This window comes from Esox lucius, chromosome 19, assembly GCF_011004845.1.
Source record: "Esox lucius isolate fEsoLuc1 chromosome 19, fEsoLuc1.pri, whole genome shotgun sequence".
Taxonomy (NCBI): Eukaryota; Metazoa; Chordata; class Actinopteri; order Esociformes; family Esocidae; genus Esox; species Esox lucius.
Window position 1 is genome coordinate 22037238 of NC_047587.1, and position 15342 is coordinate 22052579.

At 42.8% G+C, this 15342-nt stretch overlaps 1 protein-coding gene across 1 annotated transcript in view; it reads left to right on the top strand.

Moving 5' to 3' along the window:
* fkbp16 (FKBP prolyl isomerase 16) overlaps positions 1-15342 on the top strand; it is a 48798-nt gene that overhangs the window by 28665 nt on the left and 4791 nt on the right. The window contains exon 4 of the mRNA XM_010901626.3: positions 14972-15189. Coding sequence (XP_010899928.2) covers positions 14972-15189 — 218 coding nt within the window. The remainder of the gene's footprint in view (positions 1-14971; positions 15190-15342) is intronic.

The window sequence follows — 15342 nt, forward strand, 5'->3', positions numbered from 1 at the left end:
AGATTTGCTGTGGCTACATGCGATTGGCTTACTTACTCAATGCATTAGACAACATTTAACGTTCTTTCTGTTAGACAACCAAATGGTGTCTGTATGTTAGAACACTGATGGGTTATGTTCCAGGCACGGCTTGGCCCAGCCTCAGAGGTCGGTTTATTGTCGCCATCACCCCAGCTGGACAGCCTTCGTGCGTCTTAGTTTCCAGGATCAGATGTGAATTAGTAGTAGTATCAGATGAGTTTGCCCTCTGACAAATGTGCGTGTCCTCTTCGTACTTTCCATGACCTGAGGGATCATTTACTGATTTCTTCACAACAGTGGCCGGCTACAGGGATAATAACTCGGGGCCTGGTGAGACTCTAAACCTAGAGGATTTTGAACCATGTTGAGCCCTCTCTGCCAGTTAGCCCTGAAGACAGTACATGCAGTTCATGGTCAAAAATATTTGGGCTGAGAAAAGATGAAACCTGAGTAGTCAGCAAAAGGCCACACAATAGGTAGTAGTGGTTTAGTAGTGGTTTAGATATACTGTTTGGTGGGGATTATTTTGTTGTCTATATATATTCTGATACGCCGTGCATACGTACATTCAGTTTGTACCACTGAGTGAATGCTAGCATGGTGTTAGGAGGAAAACCTTTGCCAACACATTTTGTTCCAAATGTCACCTGTTGAATCCTGCAAGAGGATGATATCCCTTTTTCTGGGAATCTCTTTGAAACCGCCTTTGGTTTAAATACCCCCATTTGGGCCCTGGTGATTTTCCTTTGACAGGGTGTATCTGCCCAGTGAGGCTGAGGGGAGACAGCTACCTGCACTGATTAAAAATGACTCATCCTTCAACAAAGTGGTTGTATTAGCTTTCACTATTAAAAAAGAAATATCTGTCACCTTCTCTGGTATCGTGATGGCAAAGGAGGTCTATTTTTTCAATGATTCACAGTTCAGACTCCATTAAAGTCAATCTGTGTGCCTTTGGGTGAGCCTGTTAAACACTGTGACCTGATATGACTTACTTCCCCCTCTAAATGTCAGCAGATACATAATGAGGCTGTACTGTGGCTGAGATTGGCCTGCTGATTATGTTGTTGTGATTGGATTGTTTAAAGGCTCTTGATCTTGATCCTTGCACAATAAAACAGATGTCCCCCTTAATGCACTGTAAGCTTCCTTCCAAGGTTTGATCTCAAGTTTTTTATTCAAATCTAAATACAGACCTGACCGCCTGCTGCAGCTGCAGCATTTAAACAACGTGTCATTGCAAGTTCCCCATTTCGTTAAAAGAGAAAGCAGGACAGAGATTGTGGGCTAATTGATTTCAAGCCTGTGATACACTTTTGATAGCAATACAGCTAATTGAAATTATAGAAAAATGTTTTGGTGTGCATCTTTACGACTTGACTCTGCTATTGTGTTGATTGAATTTTCTCTCTGGTGAAAAGCAGTATGAAGAAAAGCAGTTTACATATAATAGGTTATTTGTACATTTTATTTGTACATTTATAATAATGTAAGTTCCTCCGACAACTTGTTTCAAGATGATGGGGATGCAGTCAAAAGCATTAATTCAGACTCTGTTCTTGTATTGGGTGGAATTCTCCTTGTGATCCAGGGCGTTGTACTTATCATACCAAGCAGTGATGTCAAGATGCTCTCAGTGGCGCAGATGTGGAACTGTTTGAGGATCTATAGGAATGCTGAATCTTTCCAGACTGCTAACGCCTGATGGCCACCAGATCCATAATTCTTTGTTTATTGCTATTTCTCTAGTCTGCATTTTCCTCCACATATGCTTAGAGACTGTAGAATGGGTTACAAAGATGAGAAGAGCATTTGAGCGTTCCCTTGGTTCCCTGTCCGATTTGATCAAAGCAAACTAATACCAGGACATCTGTGTTAATGTAGGATTTGCTACCGGGTCAGATATCTGGCTTGATTTTATTTTTTATTTTTTTGATATGACTTGAAATAGTGAGTAGATAATCAAATTAATTGCAATGGTGAACCTTTTTTTAACTAGCTAACTGTAGTTTATTTATTCTATGAACTTCTGGTTGTACCACTGCAACATAGTGCCACGAAATGGCTTGACATTAAAACTTGTTACATACCATGTGGTCAAACTGCTCCCACGAAAGCTCAATAGGGTTGAGATCCAGTTACTGTGCTTGTCACTCCATTATAGACAGAATACCAGCTGACTGTTTCTACCCTAAATCGTTTTTGTGTAGTTTGAAGTTGTGTTTTGGGTCAATGTCCTTCATGGCATTATAAAATGGAGTGATAGCCTTCCTTCTAACCCTAACCTCAGTTGGACAGCATCTCACAAATGTTCTTTGTGTTCTGAGCACCTCAAACTTAAATGTTTCTGTCCATAACTCTTTTTTTCCAATCTTCCTCTGTCCAGTGTCTGTGTTGTTTTGTCCATCTTAATCTTTTATTTTTATTGGCCAGTCTGAGATATGCCATTCTTACTTTGCAACTCTGCCTAGGTGGCCAGAATCCCAGAGTTGCCACTTCACTGTTGACGTTGAGACTGGAGTTTTGTGGGTACTATTTAATGAAGCTGTCATTTGAGGACCTGTGAAGCATCTGTTTCTCAAACTAGACACTCTAATGTGTTTGTCCTCTTGCTGAGTTGTACACGGGGGCCTCCCACTCCATTTTCTAATCTGGTTAGAGCCAGTTTCTCACATGGAATTTCTCAGAACAACAATAGGCTGACGAGTTATAGAGGTTTCTGGCCATTTTGAGCCTGTAATTGAAGTTTTATTGCTTCTTTAAACAACACAACAGTATTCAGCTGTGCTAACAAAGGGTTTTCAAATGATCAAGTTAAAGGGTTTTCTAATGATCAACTTGGATTAACAAACACAACATGCCATTGGAACACAGGAATGATGGTTGCTGATAATGGGCTTTTGAACACCTATGTAGATATTCCATTGAAAATCATCTGTTTCCAGCTACATCAGTCATTTACAACATTAACAATGTCTACACCATTTCTGATCAATATCATATTATATTAATGGACTTTTCTTTTGAAAACAAGGACATTTCTAAGTGACCCCAAACTTGTACCTAGACTGTTTCATTTCAATCAGTAATCATGTCTAACAGCGTTGTGTCATCAGCAAAGTTGGAGTTGTGCATTAAAATACAGTTGTGGGTGAACAAGTTATACAGGAGAGGCTAAGCATGTACGCCTGAGGGGCTCCCATGTTTATGGTGAGTGTGGTGGATGTGTTGCTGTGAATGGCTTGGATATGTGGAAAGGGTTTTTATTCTGTACCAGTGTATTCTACGTTACATTGTGATTGATGTTTTGAGTGGAAACTTAGCTGCTGCTTTTTGGTATCCTAATAATATCCTAATGAAATCACAACATCAACATTTGAACCTATCTGGTGATGTTCCTACTCTCCTAGCTGTGCTTTTAAAGAATTTGAGGAAGCTCACAGATTTTTTTTTTGGTTTGGTACAAACACAGCCCTTCATTGCCCTTTCACAATTATTGTTGTTGTTTACCATGTCCAAAAATATAATTCTGTTTAGAGAAATCCAGGGTATGATGACATGTCTTCTTCTAACTGTACAATTAAAATTCCTAGTGCTTTTAATATATAGAATTTCTCTCACATGTCTTCTTCTAACTGTACAATTAAAATTCCTAGTGCTTTTAATATATAGAATTTCTCTCACATGTCTTCTTCTAACTGTACAATTAAAATTCCTAGTGCTTTAAATGTATAGAATTTCTCTTACTATAAAACATTTTCAAAGTTGCCCAATTAGCTGGAGGTTTGGAGATGTAACTACTGTGAAATGTCTAGTCAGTTACCACCGGTCGGCGCAGATAACATTTCAATAAATTACGTCACTCGCTCTGAGACGTAGAAATAGTTGTGCTGTGTCTTTTTTGGTGCGATGGTAAGGGACCTTTGTGTGCAACAGATTCGCTGTGTCAAGCCCCGCATTGCTGTGGTCAAAGCAAAACTTCTACAGGGGCACAGTATTTTTGCTTGAAGTACTCATTTTCAGTGTCCAATTTGACTATTTTCCACCTGTATTCAGACAATGCATTCAGACCACTTCAGTTTGTCCAAACTTTGTTGAAATATTATGTACATAATGATTCTGACCCTTTATTCACTACTTTGTAGAAGTGCCTTTGGCAATGATCTCAACACTGAGTCTTCTTGGGCCACTCAGGATTGCCTTGGCTGTGTGCTTCGGGTGTTTATCGTTATGTAAGATGAATCTGATGTCCTGTGTGCTGAAGGACCTCTACGTATTTTGCTCCTTTGATCATTCCCTCCATTCTCCCAGTCCGTGCAACTGAGAAGCATCCCCATAACTTGATTTTCCCACCAACTTACCTCACTGTAGGAATGGGATTAGGCAGGTGATTAGCACCTTGCTTTCGCCAGATGTAGAGTGTGGCATTCAGGCCTAATAGGTTGATTTTGAACCAGAGAACATTTTCCTCGTTCCATGTTACAGTTAGGGTTGTTGTTTTTTTTTATTCCCTGCTGATTTTTTACGATTTCCCACTGACAAAGAAATTATCAGTCTATAATTTCAAAGGTAGGTTTATTTGAACAGTGAGAGACAGAATAAAAACAAAACAATCCAGAAAAACACAATTTTATACAATTCTATACATTTATTAGCATTTCAATGAGTGAAATAAGTATTTGACCCCTCTGCAAAACATGAAATAGTACTTGGTGGAAAAACCCTTGTTGGCAATCACAGAGGTCAGACGTTTCTCGTAGTTGGCCAACAGCTTTGCACACATCTCAGGAGAGATTTTGTCCCACTCCTCTTTGCAGTTCTTCTCCAAGTCATTACGGTTTTGAGGCTGACATTGGGCAATTCGAACTTTCAGCTCCCTCCACAGATTTTCTATGGGATTAAGGTCCGGACACTGGCTAGGTCACTACAGGACCTTAATGTGCTTCTTCTTGAGCCACTCCTTTGTTGCCTTGGCCGTGTGTTTTGGGTAATTGTTATGCTGGAATACCCATCCACGACCCATTTTGAATGCCCTGGCTGAGAAAAGGAGGTTCTCAACCAAGATTTGACGGTACATGGCCCCATGCATCGTCCCTTTGATGCAGTGAATTTGTCCTGTACCCTTAGCAGAAAAACACCCCCAAAGCATAATGTTTCCACTTTCATGTTTGACTGTGGGTATGGTGTTCTTGGGGTCATAGGCAGCATTCATCCTCCTCCTTCAAACACGGCGAGTTGAGTTGATGCCAAAGAGCTCGATTTTGGTCTCATCTGACCACAACACTTTCACCCAGCTCTCGTCTGAATCATTCAGATGTTCATTGGCAAGCTTCAGACGGGCCTCTACATGTGCTTTCTTGAGCAGGGGGACCTTGGTGGCACTGCAGGATTTCAGTCCTTCATGGCGTTGTTTTCTTAGTGACTATGGTCCCAGCTGCCTTGAGATCATTGACAATATCCTCCCGTGTAGTTTTGGGCTGATTCCTCACCGTTTTCATGTTCATTGCAACTCCACGAGGTGAGATCTTGCATGGAGCCCCAGACCAAGGGAGATTGACAGTTCTTTTGTTTCTTCCATTTGTGAATAACTGCACCAACTGCTGTCACCTTCTCACCAAGCTGCTTGGCGATGATCTTGTTGCCCATTCCAGCCTTGTGTAGGTCTACAATCTTGTCCCTGACATCCTTGGACAGCTCTTTGGTCTTGGCCATGGTGGAGAGTTTGAAATCTGATATATTGATTGCTTCTGTAGACAGGTGTCTTTTATGCAGGTAACAAGTTCAGATTAGGAGCATTCCCTTTAAGAGATGTATAAAAGACACTTGAGACCCAGAAATCTTTCTGATTGAGAGGGGATCTAATACTTTCACTCACTAAAATGCAAATCAATTTATAACATTTTTGACATGTGTTTTTCTGGATTTTTTTGTTGTTATTCTGTCTCTCACTGTTCAAATAAACCTACCATTAAAATTATAGACTGATAATTTCTTTGTCAATGGGCAAACATAAAAGATCAGCAGGGGATCAAATAGTTTATTCCTTCACTGTATGTCTTTTACTCAGGAATGGCTTCCATCTAGCCACTCTGCAATAAAGACCTGATTAATGGAGAGCTGCAGAGGTGGTTGTTGTTCTGGCAGGTCCTCCCATCTCCGCAAAGAAACACTGAAGCTCTGTTAGAGTGGTGACCTTCTTGGTCACCGCTTTGACCATGGCCTACCTTGCAAAGTTACAGGACTTATTTTGGCTCAATAAGCTCTAGGAAGAGTCTTTGTGTTTTCAAACATCTACAATGTCAACATGGAGCCCACTTTCCTCTGGGACTTTCCCGGGAATTATCTGGGATCTGTGGAGAGTTCCTTGGACTTGATGGCTTGTTGTTTGCTCTGATATGCACTGTGAAGTGTAAGACCTTGCATAGACAGTTGTTTGACTTTTTAGATGATTTCCAATCAATTTGACTTTGCCACACATGGTTTCCAACCAAGTTCTAGAGTCATCTCAAAGATGATCAAAGGACACAATAATTTGGTGCATCATGGCAAAGAGGCAAAATTATTATGTACATGAGATATTTCAGTTTTTATTTTAAATAGATAGGCACAAATACATATTTATAAAACAAATATTTTTGCTTTGTCATTATGGAGTATTGTATGTAGATTCATGGAAAACAAATATTTAATCAATTATAAATTAAGTCTATAAACCAACATATTGTAGGGATAAAATAGTTTAATAGTCTGAATACTTTCCAAAGGCACTGTAGAATGCTGTATAATGCTTACTTAGTTGAGATTACACAGTGAAGTTGAAGTGGGGCTATAGACTCAATGAACACAAAATAGTACATATTTTCAACATCTGTAAATGAAGTTTTCCACATTCATTAGGAACGATGGGTCACAGAGAATCAAACACTGTTGTAGTTTATTTATTTGCCCTTTAATACATATCTTGGCCAATAAAATGACATAATTTGTTACCATAATAAAAAAAGAATAATTTGTCTCATATTAATATGGAATGCCATTGCATGTGTTGTTGAGCTGTTTAATAAATAAATCAAGAATTTGATTCACATTTCCATTTGTTTACCAGATAATTATTATAAATGAATAATCTAATTTCAGTGAGAATATGGGGGTGGACAGATTTATGGCAGATCATGAGAGCATACATCCTGTGTAGTATGTTCCAAGAAGGACAAACAACAATTTGTCCAAGCCATTTGGGATTTATTATAGTTTCCAGTAATATTGAGAAGGGTCAATAAACGTTTAAGGTTTGAAAATCACAGGCAGTAAATAAACACATTAACTTTGTAGACACGTTCCATTATACATCTGTGCCGATGGATTCTTGCCAGTACAGTGAAGTAGGGATTGACTGTTAGGTGGGTCTTGTCCGGTTATGAACAGCCGTGTGAGACTAGGCTCTCTGGATACAAATACATTTACATGCTAAATCAGAATATTCTCCCAGCTGGTCACATTGTAAAGGGTCACCATCACTAATTGTGCTGTTCCATATCTAATGTTATTTCTTCTTCTGTCGACTCATTCAACATTGGTGGCCCCTATTTCTTCCACTTCAGCGAAGGGATCCATCTCATGTTTCCTAGGCCATAGCTCATCTGCCACATCCTCCTGTATCAACTAACTCTGGAAGAGGTGAAAACTCTGGAAGAGGTGAAAGGGTGACCTGATTCCACCTGCTGACACAGCCACACAGTGACTGGAGATATAATCATTCTGTTACACAGACCTGCATTGTGTTATTGACACAACAATCTTTAATCGTGTATGATCCAACACGCCACAGTGCTATCACTTAGACACACAAGCACAGGGCCTTGCAAAAGCAACTAGACTTAACAGAATCAGACTTAGTTTTGTATCTTGACTTCGTAGAGCTGAGTTTCTAATACAATCAACTTTCAAATTTTTAAGTGAAATATGCAAGCGCCTGGTGGCCGGGCCTTTCCCCACGGGGTCCGACCGGGCTCAGCCCGAAGGAGCGACGTGGGGCCCCCTTCCCGTGGGCTCACCACCTGCAGGAGGGACCATAAGGGGTTGGTGCGTAGAGGATCGGGCGGCAGTCGAAGGCGGGGGCCTCGAAAACCAGATCCCTGGACACGGAAACTAGTTCGAGGGACGTGGAACATCACCTCGCTGGCGGGGAAGGAGCCTGAGATCGTGCGTGAGGTTGAGAGGTTCCGACTAGAGATAGTCGGGATCACCTCCACGCACGTCTTGGGCTCTGGAACCACACTCCTTGAGAGAGGATGGACTCTTCACCACTCTGGAGTTGCCCATGGTGAGAGGCGGCGGGCTGGTGTGGGTTTGCTTATAGCTCCCCAGCTCTGCTACCATGTGTTGGAGTTTACCTCGGTGAACGAGAGGGTTGTTTCCCTGCGCCTACGGGTCGGGGATAAGTCTCTCACTGTTGTTTGTGCCTACGGGCTGAACGGCAGTGCAGAGTACCCGACCTTCTTGGAGTCTCTGGGAGGGGTGCTGGAAAGTGCTCCGACTGGGGACTCCATCGTTCTACTGGGGGACTTCAACGCCCACGTGGGCAATGACAGTGACACCTGCAAGGGCATGAATGGGAGGAACGGCCCCCCTGATTTGAATCCGAGCAGTGTTCAGTTATTGGACTTCTGCGCTAGTCACAGTTTGTCCATAATGAACACCATGTTCAAGCATAAGGGTGTCCATCAGTGCATGTGGCACCAGGATACCCTAGGCCGTAGGTCAATGATCGACTTTGTTGTCGTTTCATCTGACCTGTGGCCGTATGTCTTGGAGGGGCGGAGCTGTCAACTGATCACCACCTGGTGGTGAGTTGGATCCGATGGCGGGGGAGGAAGCTGGACAGACTCGGCAGACCCAAGCGTACTGTAAGGGTTTGCTGGGAACGTCTGTCCGAGTCTCCTGTCAGAGAGATCTTTAACTCCCACCTCCAGCAGAACTTCGACTGGATCCTGAGGGAGGCTGGAGATATTGAGTCCGAGGGGACCATGTTCTCCACCGCCATTGTCGAAGCGGCCGCTCAGAGCTGTGGCCGTAAGGTCTCCGGTGCCTGTCGAGACGGCAATCCCCGAACCCGGTGGTGGACACCGGAAGTAAGGGATGCCGTCAAGCTGAAGAAGGAGCCCTATCAGGCCTGTTTGGCTTGTGGGACTCCTGAGGCAGCTGACGGGTACAGGCAGGCCAAGCGGACTGCAGCCCGGGTGGTTGTGGAGGCAAAAACTCTGGCCTGGGAGGAGTTTGGTGAGGCCATGGAGAAGGACTATCGGCTGGCCTCGAAGAGATTCTGGGAAACCGTCCGGCGCCTCAGGAGAGGGAAACAGTGCCCTACCAACGCTGTTTACAGTAGAGGTGGGCAGCTGTTGACCTCAACTGGAGATGTTGTCGTGCGGTGGAAGGAGTACTTCAAGGATCTCCTCAATCCCGCCGTCACTTCTTCCATTGAGGAAGCAGAGGATGAGGGCTCAGAGGTGGACTCGTCCATCACCCGGGCTTAAGTCACTGAGGTAGTCAAGAAACTTCTCAGTGACAAGGCACCGGGGGTGGATGAGATCCGCCCTGAGTACCTCAAGTCTCTGGATGTTGTGGGGCTGTCTTGGTTGACACGCCTGTGCAACATCACGTGGCGGTCGGGGACAGTGCCTCTGGGATGGCAGACCGGGGTGGTGGTCCCTCTTTTTAAGAAAGGGGACCGGAGGGTGTGTTTCAACTATAGGGGGATCACACTTCTCAGCCTCCCCGGGAAAGTCAATGCCAGGGTTCTGGAGAGGAGAATACGGCCGATAGTAGAACCTCGGATTCAGGAAGAACAGTGTGGTTTTCGTCCGGGCCGTGGAACACTGGACCAGCTCTATACCCTCTACGGGGTGTTGGAGGGTTCATGGGAGTTTGCCCAACCAATCCACATGTGTTTTGTGGATTTGGAGAAGGCATTTGACTGTGTCCCTCGCGGCATCTTGTGAAGGGTGCTTCGGGAATATGGGGTCCTGGGTCCTTTGCTAAGGGCTGTCAGGTCCCTGTACGACCGAAGCAGGAGCTTGGTCCGCATTGCCGGCAGTAAGTCAGACTTGTTCCAAGTGCATGTTGGACTCTGGCAGGGCTGCCCTTTGTCCGGCAGGGCTGCCCTTTGTCGACATTATGTTGTCGTGTTGGCCCCTTCAAACCAGGACCTTCAGCATGCACTGGGACAGTTTGCAGCCGAGTGTGAAGCGGTGGGGATGAAAATCAGTACCTCCTTTTCCTCAGTCGGAAAAGGGTGGCTTGCCCACTTCAGGTTGGTAGAGAGTGCCTGCCTCAAGAGGAGGAGTTTAAGTATCTAGGGGTCTTGTTCACGAGTGAGGGAAGGATGGAACGGGAGATTGACAGACGGATCGGTTGAGCTTCTGCAGTAATGCGGTCGATGTATCGGTCTGTCGTGGTGAAGAAAGAGCTGAGCCGCAAGGCCAAGCTCTCGATTTACCGGTCAATCTACATTCCTACTCTCACCTATGGTCATGAGCTTTGGCTCATGACCGAAAGGAAAAGATCCCGGATACAGGCGGCCGGAATGAGCTTTCTCCGCAGGGTGGCTGGGCGATCCCTTAGAGATAGGGTGAAAAGCTTGGTCACCCGGGAGGAGCTCAGAGTAGAGCCGCTGCTCCTCCACATCGAGAGGGGTCAGCTAAGGTGGCTTGGGCATCTGTTCCGGATGCCTCCTGAACGCCTTCCCGGGAAGGTGTTCCGTGCCCGTCCCACCGGGAGGAGACCCCAGGGAAGACCTAGGACACGCTGGAGGGACTAAGTCTCCCTGCTAGCCTGGGAACGCCTTGGTGTGTCCCCGGAAGAGCTGGAGGAAGTGTCCAGGGAGAGGGAAGTCTTTGCATCTCTGATGGAGTTTCATTTGTATATTTTTGCAAAGGACCTTGATATAGTTACTATGCTACAAGCTTGACGAATCTAGGCGTTATGAATCAGAATTGCATCCACCAATTATGTCTGATGGATAAATGAATAATGTATAATAATTAGGGTTACCACTTGCAGTATAATTAAGCATAATTGGTTCCCTGTAGCTCCCGGATGTTCCCGTAGGGTAGATGCATCATTTCAACTGTAAGTCACGACAACCAGTGAGAACCATCCCTCTTTGGAATCAAAGTTGTCACCCAGTAACTTACAGTATCTCACAAAAGTGAGCACTCCCCTCACAGTTTTGCAAATAATTGATTATATCTTTTCATGTGACAATACTGAAGAAATGACACTTTGCTACAATTAAAGTAATGAGTGTACAGCTTGTATAACAGTATAAATTTGCTGTCCCCTCAAAATAACGCAACACACAGCCATCAATGTACAAACCACAGGCAACAAAAAATGAATACAACCCTAAATGAAAATGTCCAAATTGGGCCCAATTTGCCATTTTCCCTCCCCGGTTTCATGTGACTTGTTAGTGTTACAAGGTCACAGATGTGAATGGGGAGCAGGTGTGTTAAATTTTGTGTTATCGCTCACACTCCCTCATACTGGTCACTGAAAGTTCAACATGGCACCTCATGGCAAAGAACTCTCTGGGGATCTGAAAAAAAGAATTGTTGCTCTACAAAAATGGCCTAGGCTATAAGAAGATTGCCGCAGTTTGCTGAAGACAAGCAGACCAAGGACATGGATTACTGGAACCATGTCCTATGGTCTGATGAGACTAAGATTAACTAATTTGATTCAGATGGTGTCAAGTGTGTGTGGCGGAAACTAGGTGAGGGGTACAAAGACAAGTGTGTCTTGTCTACAGTCAAGCATGGTGGTGGGAGTGTCATGGTCTGGGGCTGCATGAGTGCTGCCGGCACTGGGGAGCTACAGTTCATTGAGAGAACCATGAATGCTAACATGTACTATGACATAATGAAGCAGAGTATGATCCCTTCCCTTCGGAGACTGGCCCACAGGGCAGTATTCCAAAATCATAACGACCCCAAACACACCTTCAAGACAACCACTGCCTTGCTAAAGAAGCTGAGGGTATAGGTGATGGACTGGCCAAGCATGTCTCCAGACCAAAAACCCATTGAGCATCTGTGGGGCATCCTCAAACGGAAAGTGGAGGAGCGCAAGTTCTCTAACTTCCACCAGCTCATTGATGTCATCATGGAGGAGTGCAAGAGGACTCCAGTGGGAACCTGTGAAGGTCTGGTGAACTCCATGTCCAAGATGGTTAAGGCAGTGCTGGAAAGTAATGGTGGCCACAAAAAATATTGACAGTTTGGGCCCAATTTGGACATTTTCACTTAGGGGTGTACTCACTTTTGTTGCCAGCGGTTTAGACATTAATGGCTGTGAGTTATTTTGAGGGGACAGCAAATTTACACTGTTATAAAAGTTTTACACTCACTATTTTACATTGTAGCAAAGTGTCATTTCTTAAGTGTTCTCACGTATCACAAAAGATATAATCAAATATTTGCAAAATATACAGAGATACTGTATAATACTCCATTGTGTGCTATGCTAACTCAATTCATTTTCCTTCTGAGTGACTCCTGACTAATGTGAAGCCATCAGTAACGTACAGGCATAACTCAAAGGTGGACAAGGTTGAATTTCTTGTCTGTTTGGAGGGATTCGATTACACTCACATGATCACAAACCCTAGGGCTTGTGCTGACTATTAGACTTTAATACAATGTAGCAACACTGCCTTGGGAGAGAACAGCTGTCAAAACAGATGTGAAAATATTTTGAAAATGTAACACACAGTATGAGTTCCCCATTGACAAGATAGCAGACATTGGTTGTTTACTACAACACATTGCTGGTAAATTTGCCACTCAGTGTGCACTCAAATCAGTCAAGGAAACAACTATAAGAAAGGTTATATTAGCAAACACCTAGCATATCAATACTAACTTGAAAACAAACAAGAATCTGAGGCCCCAGCCTCATCAAGAAAACCTGATGAAGTCTATGTTTGATCTTAGGCAAAATTAATGGCCATCTAAACCAGTGAAGTCTTCCTTGAGCTCAGTTTGTACTGAGCACAAATCAAAAACAATCAAAAATATGTGAATGAGTGAGTGAGTGGCAGTGAACCGTTCATTGAACAGGAAAAAGCAATAAGGGAGACGTGGCCTTCTGAAATTTAACAAACATCTTTGGTTATGCAATGTTGTCAACATTGCTTAGCAAAAGTCAGCATTGCCTAATCCCTCCTGTAAATGCTTTATCATTCAAATTATGTTATTTATATATATTTCTCATGTTTTCATTTCTTTAAAATTAACAGTATCTTGAATTTTAACCCAAATGGACATTTTAAAACGGTGTAGCAAGATCCTAAATGATTGGTTTGAAAAGCCATCAGTCTAGCTTGCTGACTAGCCTGCATTGTTTCAATAAGAATTCTAGAAGTTGAGGAGAAGCCAGAGGAAAGCAAAAGTGTGCAGGATAGCAGAGACAACAATCACACACCAACTGAATACCTGAATGCCTGTCAGACTGCTTTATTTAGCAAGCCATGTCCACATTACTCAACGCCTATATGAGTATTGAATGTTTGTGAATCGGATTGTACCTAATAAACTGGCCACTGCTTTTATGTATTTACTGAATAAATAATTGGAGGTGCTATTCTAAAGTCACTGTCCACCATTAGAATACTCTTATAAGTTACATCCTCTGCATGGGTACATGCAATCAGTTGTTTGAATATAGATTTTTTTCATTTTAATTGCAAAATGATTGGCTGCCGTTCAGGTCATATTTTGAAAAAAGCATGCATTTGAGTGTCCATAATGTAAATTAATTTGAAATTAAAATATATGTTCAGTTTTTTAGTAAATGTATAGTTGGAGAAGTTAGGCTAATGATGCATGATCCCTTTACTATGTTTTCAATATTGCCGATCAATTAAACAAGAATTTGCCCAAGAAATATTTACACCCCTGTTTTGGGACACTGCATAAAATGTAAAAAAAAACAGAATGCAGTGATGTTCAAATCATTGGAACCGTATATTAAATAGAAAATGGGACAAAGACAACACATCAAATGTTAAAACTGAGAAATGTTATTGTTTCTTGAAAAATGTATGCCCACTTTGAATTTGATGCATTAGCGTACATGGCATGGGTGATTTGCACATCCGCGAAGGCACAATTACAGCTGAACAATATTTACAGGTTTTGGAGCAACATATGCTTATGTATTTTTCAGTGAAGGACTTGCTTATTTCAGCAAGACAAAGCCAAACCACGTTCTGCACGTATTACAACAGCATGGCTCTGTAGTAAAACAGTCTGGGCTAAACTGGCCTGTCTGCAGTCCAGACTTGTCCCTTATTGAACACATTTGGTGCATTTTGAAAATAAAATATGACAAAGGAGACCCCCAATTATTGAGCAGCTGAAATTGTATTTCAAGCAAGAATGGAAATACATATTACCTTCAAAACTATTGCAACTGGTCTCCTCATTTCCCAAACGCTATATGAGTATTATTAAAAGAGATGTGATGTAAACACAATGGTAAACATGCCCCTTTACCAACTTTTATGAAATGTGTGCTGGAATCAAATTCAAAATGGGCATGTATTTTTCCAAAAACAATAACATTTCTCAGTTTTAACATTTGAGATGTTGTCTTTGTAATATTTTGAATTAAATACAGGGATGAATGATTTGCAGATTATTGCATTCTGTTTTTAATTGCATTTTATGCAGCGCCCCAACTTATTTCAAAACAGTGTTGTAATATCAATAAATTAAAAACAAATCCAGTAAACCAACAGCAAGAGCTTTTTCACTGAAGGTGTCCTTTATTTAGCCTCACAATGATGTAGCCTCACAAGTAGAAAATAACATATTTGTGAGTTATATAGACAAGTCTCAATGAAAACATAGGTCTGCCAAAACAATAACCTGATATTTGTCTTCGGCAGGGAGCCTGATATTCCCGCCTGGGCCCCTTTGCTCTACCAGTTGCAACTCCTAGAAATCAGAGAGAAGCCCAACTCCCTAGTTCTCCCAGTCTCGGACCGAATCCGCATCGGCAACCAGAAACGAGAGAAGGGGAACTTCCACTTCCAGAGGGAGGAGTACAGCATGGCTGCCAGGTCCTATCTGATGGCTCTGGATGTCCTTACAACTCGCACTCTAGGTAACATTTGCCTTCATCACGTGCATGATGCTATGAATGCAAGCAAGGACACACATACACACATTTTTGATAACTAGCTTAGATTCAGAAAAAATGACGTTTCCTCTTTACCAGCACCCCATTATCTGCTAGTTCTCCATCTCTGCACTAATC